Below are 14,837 nucleotides of genomic sequence, written 5' to 3'. Positions count from 1 at the left end.
TTTATAAGAATCTGTAGATGTCATAGAGCCATGGGTAAGTAATATAAACTAAAAAAATGTTAAGGCAAAAGCAAAAGAGATTTTTGGGCCCGGAGAGATAGTACAGCGGCGTTTGCCTTGCAAGCAGCCGATCCAGGACCAAAGGTGGTTGGTTCGAATCCCGGTGTCCCATATGGTCCTCCATGCCTGCCAGGAGCTATTTCTGAGCAGACAGCCAGGAGTAACCCCTGAGCATTTGGGTGTGGCCCAAAAACCAAAAAAAAAAAAAAAAAAGAGAGAGATTTTTATCATGTAGGCAGGATGAAATGACCCTGACAAGCATAAAAATTATGATGTAGGCCAAAAACAATCTCAGAACAAGTAGTTGTTTATTTCAGTAGACTTCCCATCAATAAAAACTTCCTGGGCATCTGCTTTATGCTACACACTGCCCAGGATGGGGACAAAATAAAATCTTTGTCCATGGAGCATGTATCTTCTAAGGAAAGATACACCTCACATGAAAAATAAATACACACTGGAATCTCTGGGCTTGGTGCTAGAAGAAAGACAAATATAGCTAAAAGGCTTGAGTGATGGCTTGAAAAAGTGATGGTATTTTAAGGATGGCCTCTCTGATGAAGGGCAGTTTAAGCAGCGAAGTGAGTGAAGAAGTGAAGTGAGTAAAGTGCAGAAGTAACCCCAGACCTCTGGAAGAAAGAATATGGAACAGATGAAACAGCAAATGAAAAGACTCAAATTTAGGATATAGCTGCTGAGTGAGGATTGGGAAGGGAGACCAGTGTGAGAGCAGCAAACTGTATCAGCCTGAGAAATGGGAAAAAGCCAGAGAAGAAACTTGAAGGCACATGGTAGGATTTTATTATGTCTGGAGGACAGACTTTCAGCTTTGGGCTAACTTATTTGGGAATAGCTTGAGTCTTGAATTTGCAATTACTTTTGTTTTTCTATATGCTATATATATTTTTGTGTGTTTTATATTTTGAAGTCACAGGAACATCTCTGCTGTGTAGGTAGATGATGTTAGCCATGAATTTTCTCATGAGACTGGCTGTGAAGATAACTAGATACAGAAAAAATGATCAAAGCACAGGGATAGTTTTCAAGATGATAAGAAAGTTGGGATAAACTTATATTAATATTTTTTCTGCTTCTATGTCCTTATATTCTTAAAACTCAAATGAAAATTTCTGTTGAAACTGTTCTGATATTGAATTTCTCAGAAACCTTAGCTTGTTTTGAGGTAAGAGCAATATCTTTAGTTTCAAAATAACTACAAATGAGAGAAATAATTTAGAAAGTTTTCAATATTATCAGCAAAAAGATTTAAAACTATATTCTTGCACCCCTTTTTAATTATTAGATTATTAGCTACATAGACAATTGGTGGAATTGTATTTGCATCATCAGGAATATAGAGGATCTTATCATCATAGGGGATATTTTGAATCTGTTACCTTTTTTGAAGAGTGTGTATGGAAACACCTTCTAAAATTTATGCAATGGTCTAAGGACGTTATTAAGGTGGTTGCCTTGAATAAGACTGATATAAATTTAATTCCTGGCAATATATATATATATATATATATATATACATATATAGTCCCTGAATTCCATCAGAAGTGATCCCTTAGCACAAAGCCAGGAATGACACAAAAGAAAAACAAATAAAGAAAATCATGATATTTGTATACTGTGTTGTGTGATCACACTAGCACTTTTCAGGGACCATTCCTGAATCTACTCAAGCATGATCTGGAGACTTAAGAGAGACTATATAAGGAACCAGTGATTCAAATTATATTGGGATATAAGGAAATTGCCTTCACCTCCCCTGTACTACCTTTTTTTTTTAGCTGAAATTGTGCTCTTTAATCTAGAAATTCCTATTGCAGGATTTATCTTAAGGGACTAATCTAAATTAAGAACAAAAATGAACATATAGGGTACTTAAAATGACATTATAATCATACACATACATAAAAATTTAAATGCCTCACAAATGCCAGGTGATTGCTCAATCAATTTTAGTAAAACATAAACAGAACATTCTATGTAGTTAATGAATATTTTTATTTAATAGTATATTTAGTCATATACACAATAAACTCCCAAATAAAAAAGATGAGATGCAAAAAGATATCAATCTAATAGTAAAGTAATAATAAATTCTTAGAAATTTACCAGAATTTTAATTTATAGTTATCTCTGAGTAGTGAAGCTAAAGAAATATTTTTGTTTTGTATAGTCTTTTAAAAATCTTTTAAAGATTTTGATAGAACTATTTTCTTGTTATTTACAGGAGATAACAAGTATATGTTATTTTAAAATGTCATCTCATGATAAAATCTAATATTTCTGGTTTAAGAATATTTTGGTATAAACATCTTCAAATATTCTCTATAATTTGGGAGGGAAAAGTTCTCTTCCTGTCCGAGTCCCATCCACTTTGCTACTAAAATGCGAGAACTGACAATTACCTTTGCTTTTAATGGTCACCTTTATAGAGAAGCAAAGGAGAGGAGCCTTGAGGGATGAAGGGCTAAAAAACTGAGGAAACAAAGTGATATATGACAGATCAGGTGCCAGAGTCTCAGCATGTACAGTCATTCATACTATGGGTGGAAATGGTCAAGGTTAGACACTGTCCATGCTCTTGCTTTTAAGTTTCCTTTTCAGAAGAACATCTGAGGGAAAAAAATGACCAAGTAAGGTCTCTTTATCTTTGGTTCACACTTAGTAACTCCTTGATGCTCTAACCAGGGTCCTATTCTTACTGCATCTGAGTCAGGCAATACCTAACTGTAAGGCTCTCATCTACTTCCAAAGCCTAACCCTCCAGGGGCAAGCCAGCATGTGTGGGTAAGTGGTGAGTACAGTACTAGGCAGAGGGACTACACACTTCACTGTCAATTCAGAGTGAATTGTAATTTTTTTCAATTTAATTTACCTTATTTAAAGAGAACGTATAATATAGTTGTCATAGTTGATCATAATACATTTGTTTCCAGGTAAATGGGAGAGAGATTTAAAAAAAAAAGAAATAAAAAAGAAGGAAAAAATTAGAGTACATTATCCAGCAAATTTGGAGAAATTTTTATATCTCCAATGAAGTCATTAACCCAGAGGTTTAGTAAGTTCTTGTTACTATGCTAGTTGCCATTCTGTTACTTCATTTGTTTCTGAGCATCAGGTAGTTTCAGAGAAACATTGGCTTCTAAATTGTGTTCTACTGGGGATGACAGTATTAAACAAAAATGGAGTTGTCACATGGCTGTGAATATGGCCACACAGTCCAGGAATTCCAATTCCAAGCACAATTGCTAATACTTTAGGGCATGTTTGTGTTAGCTAAGGCTTCTGGAAATATATATATTTATATAAATTTTTATATAAATTATATTTTATTTATATATATATTATATATATAGATATAGTTATATATTTCCAGAAGTCTTAGCTAATACAAACATGCCCTAAAGTATTAGCAATAGTACTATATATGTATATATAAGGCAAATATATATATAGTATATAGAAAGCAGGCATTCACTCCAAAATTATCCTGGTGATATTGGCCCAAATACTGACATACCTGGAGTTTTGGTCAGATTAGTGTCTCTACAGAGTGCTGTAGAAGAGTGGTGAAGTTGGGGCTTTTGAAGTGGTGATATTGGGTGATGAATGCAACAGGCATGGCTTCAGTACAGCAGGGATTTATCCCATCTTCCTCTTGAGATTAGCAATTTTCAGCTGCAAGGCTGATGTAATCATAGTATTTCACTGGTTATTTTACATCTCTTTGAGAACAGAGTGAGTAGAGTTGTCAGGTGCAGAGACAGTGACTGAGTTGTAGTTTAAATTTTGGCTCTCTAGTGCTCTTTAGCTTCCTAGAAGAATCTTTGGTTCAATAGCTGTTAATTGTGTATCTTAATATTTATTATTTTGTTGTAAATAATAGTGCTTTATAACATAGACTACTTAGTTTTGTTATTGGTTCTTTTTTAAAAAAAGATTTTTTTTTTTTAACTTTGGGACCTCACAGGGCAGTGCTAAGTGTTTACTCCCGATTCTCTGCTCAGGGATCACAATTCCTGGCAGTTTTCATGGGATCTCTCATTAGTTCTAAGGAAATAAAAATTCATGTACTGCTAGAAAATTAGACTGCCTGCCATCCCCCGTCCTATAATCCTTGGTATTTCTACTGCTCAGTCAGCCAAGAATATTTACATGTGAAATTCTAACTACTGCTTATTTTAAATTCTCTCGTTATGCAGTGTTAATGTTATTTTAGTGTATAAAAGGATATTTAATTTATATGTACTGAGTTTATTAAGTTCCTAAAATAAAGGTTGGTTTGATAAGTTATAATTTAATTATCACAAGTTTATATGTATATTTTTAAAATATACTATAGAAAAATCTTTTTTATTTTTTCTTTTTTTTGGCTTTTGGGCCACACCCGGTGATGTTCAGTGGTTACTCCTGGCTATGCGTTCAGAAATCGCTCCTGACTTGGGGAACCATATGGGACTCTGGGGATCGAACCCAGGTTTATTCTGGGTCAACTATGTGCAAGGCAAATGCCCTACCACTGTGTTATTGCTCTGGCCCCATGCAAAATCATTTTATTTGGCATATTGATTAAATGAGAAAAAATGGATGGTCACTATGCTTAAAAAGAAAATATTTAAACTGTGTTGTGCTTCTTTAGTTTTCTATGTACTCTTAAAATTAATATGTCATTTCATTTCCCCAAAAAGCCACATAAAACAGAAATTTTATTTTTTACTTTTTAAAATGTAGGCACTGTATTTCCAATATTGTTAAGGACACGATTTAATGCATTCAATATCCCAACACCATACCTTCCACCAGAATATCCTGTAGGGTTTCATGCATAAAATATTACAGCACCATATCTTTTACCAGGAGCGTCTGCTTTATCCAACCATTATCTCAATGCCCCTCCATCTCATGCTATACTAGTTTTAAATACAAAGGATCTATAAGTAGGTAACTATTCTATTTTTTAATCTTCTCCCAAAAGAAAAAAATTCTCTCGAGGCGGGGGAGGGGGGGGCAGTGAGGAGAAGTTGTGGAGGGCATACCCAGTTGTACTAAGGACTTTTGACTCTACCTCAGGGACCATTCCTGGTGAATTTAGAGGACAAATGTAGTAACAGGGATTGAACTCTAGTTGCAGTATTCAAAGAAAGCTGCTTAGCTGCCGAGCTGTTGCTTTGGCCCCAAATAGTTTCTTTTTGACAGATGTTACACTAAAGCTTAGATTTGGTCAAAGATCTAGTTGAAATAATTAGTGAGGAATACATAATTTAACTTAGTTCTTTGTTATTCAGATATATGTGCAAAATAGATTCAGATAAAGAGAAATTTCTTCAAAAATTTTTACTGTCACATGTTTTAGGAATCATGCAGTAGCATTTTTTTTTGTCTGTACACACACAGAATATGGGGTCAAATCACTAAAATCTGCTAATGGATTAAATGATCATAGTGTAGTTAGCTCTGATAGCTCTAATGATTTGAAAGATCAGAGACGATTAGTGTCATAAAAAGCCATAACATGTGATTCAAGAGAGGGAAAGGCAAGTAACCTGCTCTTTCAATCATTACATTGCTTGCATGTGCATTTGGCAAACTTGTCACTGCTCTGACTTGTCCTTTTCTAAATGAAAGAATTTCTTTGCATGAATTTCTTTACTTTATAAACGTTTGTGTTTTCCTTTTTTAAATCATAGCTTGGAAACTGTTTAATATTGTAGTCTTTAAAGACAAGGTCATATTTTAATGTGCTGCTTTTAAATCAACACCGCTTGATGAAATTATACAAAAGAGCTCAGCAATGTTCCCATGGCCTGTTTTTGTTTCCTCTTGATATTTTATATAATCTCCAATCAGTTGAACAGATAATATCTGAAACCTTGGAATCTGACTGCCATAGCTACTATGATGCTGAGTATGATGTTGGCAGCACAGATGTCGAAAAGAATAACTCAATGAAGCCAGAGAATGACACAGGTTCAGGTAAGGGCATTTTATTCCCTGGAAAATATCTTCAGCATTTCTCTACAAAAAACAGTTGCCATCATTGATCTTATCCTACTTTCCATCACTTATCCACTTTTATTTTCCTTTTGATTAACAACTGATGTCTGGAGGTGGTTGAAAGATCTTGGAAAGAGTGTTAAAGTGAAATTATATGGGGCAGGAGTGAATGGTTAAAATAGAGAGGTCATTTGTCTTGCATCCAGCCAACAAAGTTCTATCACTAATGTCCCAGATGGTCTCCAACCCCTACCAGAAGAGATCCTTGTGTGCAGAGGAAAAAGTAAGCTCAGAACATCATCACATTTGGTCCCAAAACAACAAAAAAGTGTTATGATACATATGAGTAACATTATTCCTTTTTGAATATATCAGCACATAGGATGCAATAAGATGACTTCAGATTAAAACAAAATAATGATAGGAATTTTCAAATTAGTCTTATTTCATAGATTGCCTCCCAATAGTTGAATAAGAAGGAAGATTTGCCTAATTGACCGATTGAACTGATGAAGAACAATGACTCACTTCACAGTAATTTTTTGAACGTCATATTATTTTTTAATTAGGGGAAATTTATTTCCATCAGCATATGCCTGAATGACTTTTGGTGATAAGTGTTCCAGCTGCAAGGATGCCAATTAGAGTCACTCATGGGCCTTGATGCATATTATCTGGTCAAACTACCTGGGTCTTTGAAATAAGGTTTGCTCATATTTAGTGAATGACTTAAAATGGTCTGCTTTGAGTTTGTTTTTTAAAGAGTGGGCCATTTTATACAACACGTGGTCACTTTCCCCCCACCTATTTTTAATGATAGTCATTAAACACCAAAAAGTATTTGAAAAATTTTTCCCTTTTCAAATAAGCAAGTTAGCCAGTTACAGTTTCATCAATTCGAGCAGGAGGCACACGCTTTCTGGGTGAGATAAAATGATATTCTATAGTCAGAGTATCTGTAACTGTGCAGACTCCATGAGCCCCATCACCACCTAGACTTTGAAGAGAGAGCTATGTGATAACCAAAGTTGTTGTAGTATGGGAGAAGGACCCCTGAGCTTGGGAACCGATATCTTTTATTGTAGGCACTCAGCTAGTAGAATTCTAGTGCTCCACTCCTAACCACCTGCAATATATGTGTAGTTGTTATCAAATTTGCTTCAAGCAAGAATAATATGTTGTAATCAGGAAAAAGAAAAGCATGGAAGGAAGATTTATTAGGCTCTGTGTGAGCCAGGCATTGTTGAGCATTTGATGGTTTATTATCACAGGATACTGTGAGTCAAGAACTGATGTTTCTTTTTTTCAGATAAGAGAATGAAAGATTAGAGAAGTGTTATTTCCCAAGCTCATATATCTAGAAAGTGGCAGAGTTGGCCTATTCTCACAGGGTCTTTCTTATTCCCAGATATACACTCATTCTACTAAATCATATAACCTGTTTATAAATCCTGCTAGCTGTCCTATCATTTTTTAAGAGTGCGTGAGATTACCATACTTTTAAAGTCTTATTTTTTTTTTTACTAATGATGTTCTGTAAAATTTTTAATTACTTTCTCCCTTGCTTCAGGATGTTATGTCTGACTGGTATAGTATGTATGTGTTTCAATAACAGCTCAGATGGATGTTATTAGCTCTATTTCTTCTGAAGTTTGGTTATGTATATTATTCCAGGATGCCTAGGAAATTTTATTCCCCTATTTTTCTGATTTTTCTTTAATTGAATCATAATTTAGAGGTCATCTTAGCAAAAAAAGGAACTATGTTTTTATATAACTGACTTTTTAATATGCTTTTCACAGAGGAATTTGACTTGCAACAGAGACACAATTACAGACTTGGCATATTATTTTTCATTGCTTCAACTTAATTTAGCTTAAATTGAGTAATAGTATACAGTGAAATAAATAAGTTCATATTCTTTCAGGTTAATTGGCTACATATTATGAGTAGACATTCAATACTACTGTTGTATCTGAGAATTTCTAGGTACAATGTAAGAAAGAAGTGCTGAGGACAGCCAATGAAGGTCACCCTATTAGCATTAATAAATCTGAAATTCTTATTTTGGTGCTGCAAAAGAAAAACCAAAACTTGCCCATTAAAAGCATTTTTAAGAGAAATGAATGTTATTCTAACCTTCAAAATGGTGTGTCTTTGTGTGTGTATGATTGTGTGTGTGAATTGTAGTATTTAGCAAAAGACCAAAGAATATTCATGTATTGTGTTATGGGAAGAAAAAGAGTGATGACACAGTCCTAGTAGATAATCAGAATAGAAAAGAAGTGATAAGATCAGTGCTTGAGGCATTTGGTAGATTTCTGGTGATGATGAGACAGAGTGATATGACTAAACTAAAGCAGCCAAAAAAGTAAAATTGATATATTTGCCCACTTTATACGTTAACATAATTTGTTGAATGACTGGTAAAATAGGTTATTATATACTACTTAGTTCAATATATTTTATTAAAAAATCATTGATAAAATTCTTTGACAATCTTTTTTTTTAAATCTTTACTGATTGATTGATTGATTGATTGGTTGTTGGGCCACACCAGTGGTGTTCATAGACAACTCCTGGCTTCTGCACTCAGAAATCACCCCTGGCAAGCTGAGGGACCATATGGGATGCCAGGAATCTTACCAGATTCCTCCCAAGTCGGCCACATGCAAGGCAAACATCCCATTGCTGTTCCATCTCTGGCCCAAGATGACCATTTTTGAAATTCCGGTTTCCAAAAGTATTATTCTATAGTTAGAAAATATAAAGTACTTTAAATAGGTGACATGAAACATCTTTATTCTCATGAATGATGTGGACAGAGATACATGCAATTGTTAACTGATAAGTACATATCAACAAAATATAAATACATAATATAAATAATTAATATGTTGAGCTTATATTTATATAAGTGTGATAATTAGTATAGCAATATTTTCCTCAGAATTATTTTATGTTAAAAATTTTCCCAGACTAAGTTGTTTCTAATTCTGTGATCCCACTTTGCCAAAGGTAGATCAGTTCTGAATGCAGAAGTGAAAGCTATCTTGTTTTTTAATACAAAATAGTATCTTTAACAAATAGTCTTACCTTGAGCTACAAAGTTATATCAAAACAAAATTTAGGTATACAAGCTTTAAAATGCAGGAAACAGCGTATGAGATAATCGTTAGTTCACAGTGTTATCACAAATATGATGCTAAATCATATTTGAGGACAAGAAAATGGCTAAGGACAGATATATTATAGTGTTATAGGGAGCATAGAATACTTGTATACAGCCATACTGATTTTCTAACTGCATAGTTTTTCTGCATTCTTTTATTTCAAATAAAAGTAGGAACATGTTCATGTGTGCTTCTTTATATTTGTAAAATTAATTTTATTATTTTAAGATATGCAGTTCATTTTACATTGTTTTCAACATTTTTACTGCTTGAATTTGTTTAATTTGATATATTTTTCATCATTAAAAGCCTGTATTAAATCATAGTGCTTAATCTAGTTTAAGACGTTATAAAATCATGGAAAATTTTCATTTATAATGCCCCTTGATATACATAAATATCTCTCATATATAAACATTATACAATAATATGCATCATATCTTTTTCTTTGCCTATTTGGATTAAAGTAACCTTGTTTTCTAACATTATTTTTATAGCACCAAATAGGAATTTAGTGGTGGAAGAAAGGGCAGCACTCTGTTCAAACAAGGAATCAAAGCAGGTTGCATCAGAAATCTGTATACTAGAGAAGAAAGAAGCAGTGCAGGAAAATGAAGTCACCCAGCACATGGCTGCTGACATAATAGAGGAAAAAGCAAATACAGCACAGTGGGAAAAAACAGAAGTTAATGAAACTCCATTGGGAGAATGGAAGCCAAGCCTAGAGAATTCAGCCTTAGCAGAAGAGGAAGGAGAGATTCTTCATGTCTTAGCTTCTAAGGCAGAAACAGGAGGGGCGAGAGATCTATATAAAGATGTACTAAGCCCAAAGGAGAAAGACTCTGGAGGTTTAAAAGAAGATGAGGTTCCTGAACAATTGGACTTGATGCAAGCAGTGGTGGAGACAGAGGCAGTGATATCTGAAGAGGAACAGGGTTCAGAAAAGCCAGTTTTGGCAAACAAGGTGGCAGTTCAGAGCTCAGAGACTTTTGAGAAGGAAAGGGCATCACAAGAGGTAGAAGTCATGGAGATGAGAGACGCTGACAAAGGGAAGGCTCTGAGTGAGCCTGAAAAACCAGATGAGGTATATAGTGTAGAGGAATCAATCACAGATCGAGAGGAGAAGGAAGCCAAGGGAGACACTGTGTCCTGGACAGGGGTTGCTTCAGAAGAGGCAAAACTGGAGAGTGGAGAGGAATCAGCTCAAGAGAAGGAAGTTACTGGAAGGGAAACACTTTTGAGTACTTCATCTTCTGAAAATAAACAAGAAACTTCTATGGGGAGTTTGGAAGAAAGCAATGAAGAGCTTTATAAGGAAGAGGTGGCACAGGAGGAAGCTGAGAAGGAGGCAGAGACTTACAGGGAAGATGATAGGAAAGAAATGTTACCTGAGGAATTAGATGTAGGAAGAGATAGGGCGAAAATTGAGAGGCCAGACACACCTGCAGGGGAAACTGAATCTGAGAGAGAAGAGGTGACAAGGGCAAGTGGGCATGAAGATGAGGACACTGTAGGAGAAGAGCAAAAGTTTAAAGGGGAAGAGGAGAGAACAATGAAGGAAGGAAGACTGGAGGAAGAAACACAAGTCTCCTCCAGTAAAATAGAATCTGAGGCACCAATAGAGCAGTTACAATCGACTGAAGGTGTAGAAAACTCACTGAATGAGGGAGAGGTGAAAATGTTAGAAGCTGATCCTGGGTTTGAAATATCACTGGAAAATGCAACAGCTCTCAGGGGAGAAGAAGGAGAAGGACTAATAGAAAACAATGACACAGAGTACCAAGACAGGGCAGATGTGTTTCTTGGGGTGAATGTGTCTCCTCCAAAGCAAGAAGAGGGTCTAGGTTTGGAGGGAGAAGGTGTGTCAGATGCTCCTGAAAGTGAGCCAGCAGAAAAGATAAAAACACCTGAGGGAACTGTCACTGCCACAGATGAGGGACAGGAGTTCACAGCTCCCGGTCAAGATGGCTTTTCTGGGAGAGACATAGAAGGGGATTTACTGGGGACACAATTAGTAGAAGTCATGACAACAACCCTAGAAGATGTGCCTGAGGAATATTCCATGATGGTAATAAAGTCAAGTGCAGAAGTGGTAGATGAAACCCAGGAGGAGGGGGCAGATGAAATGGGCAGATTGGAGGCAGCAGAGGTGAAGAAAGAAAATGTGGACAAAGATGGAAACTTCATAGAAGGAGTGGTTGTGACTGAGGAAGATCAAGGAGGAAAAGGAGAGGCATTGACTGAAACGGCCATAGAAAAGAGGGAGGTATCGGCAGATTCAAAGTCAGCTGAGAATAAAACAGAAGCAAACAAAGTCTCCTTTTCAGATGTTGCTGAAGAAGAAACTTGGGATACAGTAGGTAATATAGCAGCTGCAGAGAAAGTTGCAGAGGAAGAAATATCCCTGAGTGGGGAAGTGGCTTCATTGGTGGAGAAGGTGCCAGTGACGTGGGCTCTCGATGGTGGGGTAGGGACTCTAGAAGAATCTTCAAATGTGGAAAGAAATTTCCCACCGTTAACACAAGATTCAAAGGGACAAGAATTGGAATTCAGTCAAGGTGCAGCATCAGCAGAAAGAGAGTCTGGGCCAGTTTGCCCTGATGGGCAGGAAGGTTTAGGAGCAGCTATTGAATTTAGGTTAGGACTATCTGAAGAGAGAGAGTCAGATCTCAGTAAGAGTCTACAAGATGAGGAGACTCTTACAAAATCCAACTTCGCTGGATTCCCAGAGAAGACAGAGTATACGCATCATAAAGAAAGTGATACCACAGAAGTTTCTCTCGACAACACCATGACTTGAGTTTTTAGCAGCCGATGGTGAGTTTAAGCCTGATCTGTTTGTCCATTAAGCAGATACCCACCTAGTGGTTCTTGCTCTTTGGCCTGGCTCATCTCTATCAGTTCCTATGTACACACACACACACACACACACACACACACACACACACACAAACACATGCACGCACACACACACACACTTTGTTTCTATACTGGTAGCACTGAATTCATCCATGTAAATTGGAGTCGGGGCCACTTAGGAACTCCATCTCTACAACTCAGTTATAGTCTCTGCAAGGCCAGTTCTCTGAAACAATCAGTGCCCCCTCTCTCTCTACCAGGAGCACAAAGATGAAAAACACAGAAATGAAGACTCCCTATGCATTTACTGTTCAAAAGGGATATGTCTTTATTTCTTTATTTCAATGTCTTTATTTCTACATAGTTGCCATGTATAATCTATATACACAATATACTCATACATTATAAGTATAAGTAAAATATATTTGTGTATATAAAATACAGAAGATACCACAATAAAATATCAGCACTTTGACATTTCCTTTACGCCTGCTATTTCTGTCATGTCCAGTTTTTATGTCCTGAATAATTATGTTTGTAATTTTACTCTCCTTTTTGTTTTTCAGGAAATTTTAATGAAATTTGGAAAATCAGAGACTAGAGAGAGGTCTATTCAAACATCTTGCCAAGACCAGATTTTCCTTCTTTTCTTCTTTGTTTTTCTGTGAGCTGGTTTCCCATTAACCAGTGTTGGTCAGTAGTTCAGTGAGCCTCATGAAAGTAAGGAATAGATATGCAAGATTCTAAGGGACAACTGGAAAACTGTAATGTGTTCAACAAATTTCAAGTCTTCAACTATTACCAAACAATCCCTGAAAGATCCAAGCCACTCTGATGATAGAAGTTGTTTAAGTTTTTTTTTTTATTCACAATCATTATTCTCAGTGAAAATTTTGTTTAAAATATGTGGCAAGGCTTTAACTGTGTGTGTGTGTGTGTGTGTGTGTGTGTGTGTGTGTGTGTGTGGTCACAGGTGCACATATGTGCTTTTATTTTCTTAAGTACATGCTAGTGGCTGGCCTTTTATCCCTGGGGCCTTATTTCTAGTTCACTCAAATTTAAATCAAAGCAGTAAATAATTTAGTTCAGTGAAATGAGTAACACTAATTATAGCAGGTAAGCACTTCACATTGGCCCAGATGCCAACATTCTAGACTCTTGGGTTGAGTCATTCAATGGGAAATAAACTAGGATTAAATTAGTGTGCTGCTCACCTTCTTGAGTGCTGTTATTTCAAACCAGTGACCTAACAATACACTGTAAATCAACATTCACAGTCACTTTCTAAATTACCCCTCCAATACAATAAGGAACAGCTGCATATCAGTGTACCTCCTGAAGATTTTTATTTTCCTGACATTTTAATTCATATACTAATATTCCAAAGGGCCTAAGTTTGACCACTATTTTTTCTTGTGAGAAAGTAGGAAAACAATTTCTTAACACAGTGATTCTTCAGCCAGGCATCGTGGTAACTTTTATGAAGTAATTCAATTCTTGTTCTGTTCTGAAGTTCCCATTTAATTCATTTCAAATTCTTTCTCTTTTTGAGTGAGTGAGAGAGAGACAAAGAGAAAGGTAAACACAGAGACAGAGAAACGAGAGAGGCAGACTATATGTATGTGTTTGTGCATAGTCTTCAGTTGATTCTACTCTGTAGCCCAAATTGGAGACTAATGTCTAAATCATTAAACATTTTGTGCTAGCTGCCCTAGTTCTGTGTCCCAAGGGACCAGGCATATTTTCTTTATATGTGTGTTTCATTTAAATAAGAAGACATTCAATGATAAAAGATGTGATGGATCAGTGGTTCTCAAAATGTGGTCCCTTGATTAGTATATCAGTATCACTTGGAACTGCTTCAAATACAATCCCTTCTCTCTTATATCTATTAAATTGGAACTCTGTGGGTGGGGCATAGCAATTGGTGTTTTAACAAGCCCTCTGGGTAATTCTAATGTACAGTGAAGTATGAAAACTGCTGCTGTGGATATTGATTGTATTAAGAATTAGTGTCAGTTGGAAAATGGATTATAGAAGCATTGGGAACTTTATGTCTCCAATGCCTAGCTTTGTCTTTTCCTATTTTTTCTTTCTTAGAAAATAGGACTTACTGTAAAGGTGATAAATTCAACTATAAAATAATTTCTATTACAACTACAGGATATGTATTTGAAGTTTTTTAGTCCTTCCCTATGGAAAGATAAGCACCCCACAATTGACATCATAGATTGTCCGTTTTAGATTTTATGTGTGTTTTATTTTTATTTATTTTATTATTATGTGTTTTATGTGTGTCTCATTTACATTATATCCACTTTCATTTTTTTACTAAACAATGTTAATGCATATATTAAAGCTTTTGTTATCTGACCTCAACCTCAGTTATACAGAGCACTTTGAATAATGTTGCACTTTATTGGGAAATATGATAAACTAATTTTCATTGAATAATGAGTTTTGTACAATGTGCTAAATGAAAGTTGTACCATCTCATTTTTATATTTAACATATTGTATTAAACATTCTGTAACACTGGGCCAGAGTGGTGGCACAAGTGGTAGGGCATTTGCCTTGAACATGCTGCCCTAGAAAGGACAGTGGTTTGATACCCTGGTGTCCCATATGATCCCCCATGCCAAGAGTAATTTTTGAGTGAATAGCCAGGAGTAACGCCCCCTGAGTGTCACCAGGTGTGGCCCAAAAAGCAAATTAGACAACAACAACAACAAAAAC

The 14,837-nt window shown here is 35.8% G+C and overlaps 1 protein-coding gene across 1 annotated transcript in view; it reads left to right on the top strand.

Moving 5' to 3' along the window:
- Positions 1-12,091, top strand: part of ERICH3 (glutamate rich 3) — a 100,110-nt gene extending 88,019 nt beyond the window's left edge. Inside the window, exons 13-14 of the mRNA XM_049772541.1 lie at positions 5,923-6,048; positions 9,740-12,091. Coding sequence (XP_049628498.1) covers positions 5,923-6,048; positions 9,740-12,042 — 2,429 coding nt within the window. The 3' untranslated portion in view covers positions 12,043-12,091. The remainder of the gene's footprint in view (positions 1-5,922; positions 6,049-9,739) is intronic.
- The last annotated feature ends 2,746 nt before the right edge of the window (positions 12,092-14,837 follow it).

The sequence above is a fragment of the Suncus etruscus genome, chromosome 4, assembly GCF_024139225.1.
Source record: "Suncus etruscus isolate mSunEtr1 chromosome 4, mSunEtr1.pri.cur, whole genome shotgun sequence".
Lineage (NCBI taxonomy): Eukaryota > Metazoa > Chordata > Mammalia > Eulipotyphla > Soricidae > Suncus > Suncus etruscus.
The sequence above is the reverse complement of the archived record's forward strand: the minus strand, read 5'-3'. Positions and strand labels throughout refer to the sequence as shown.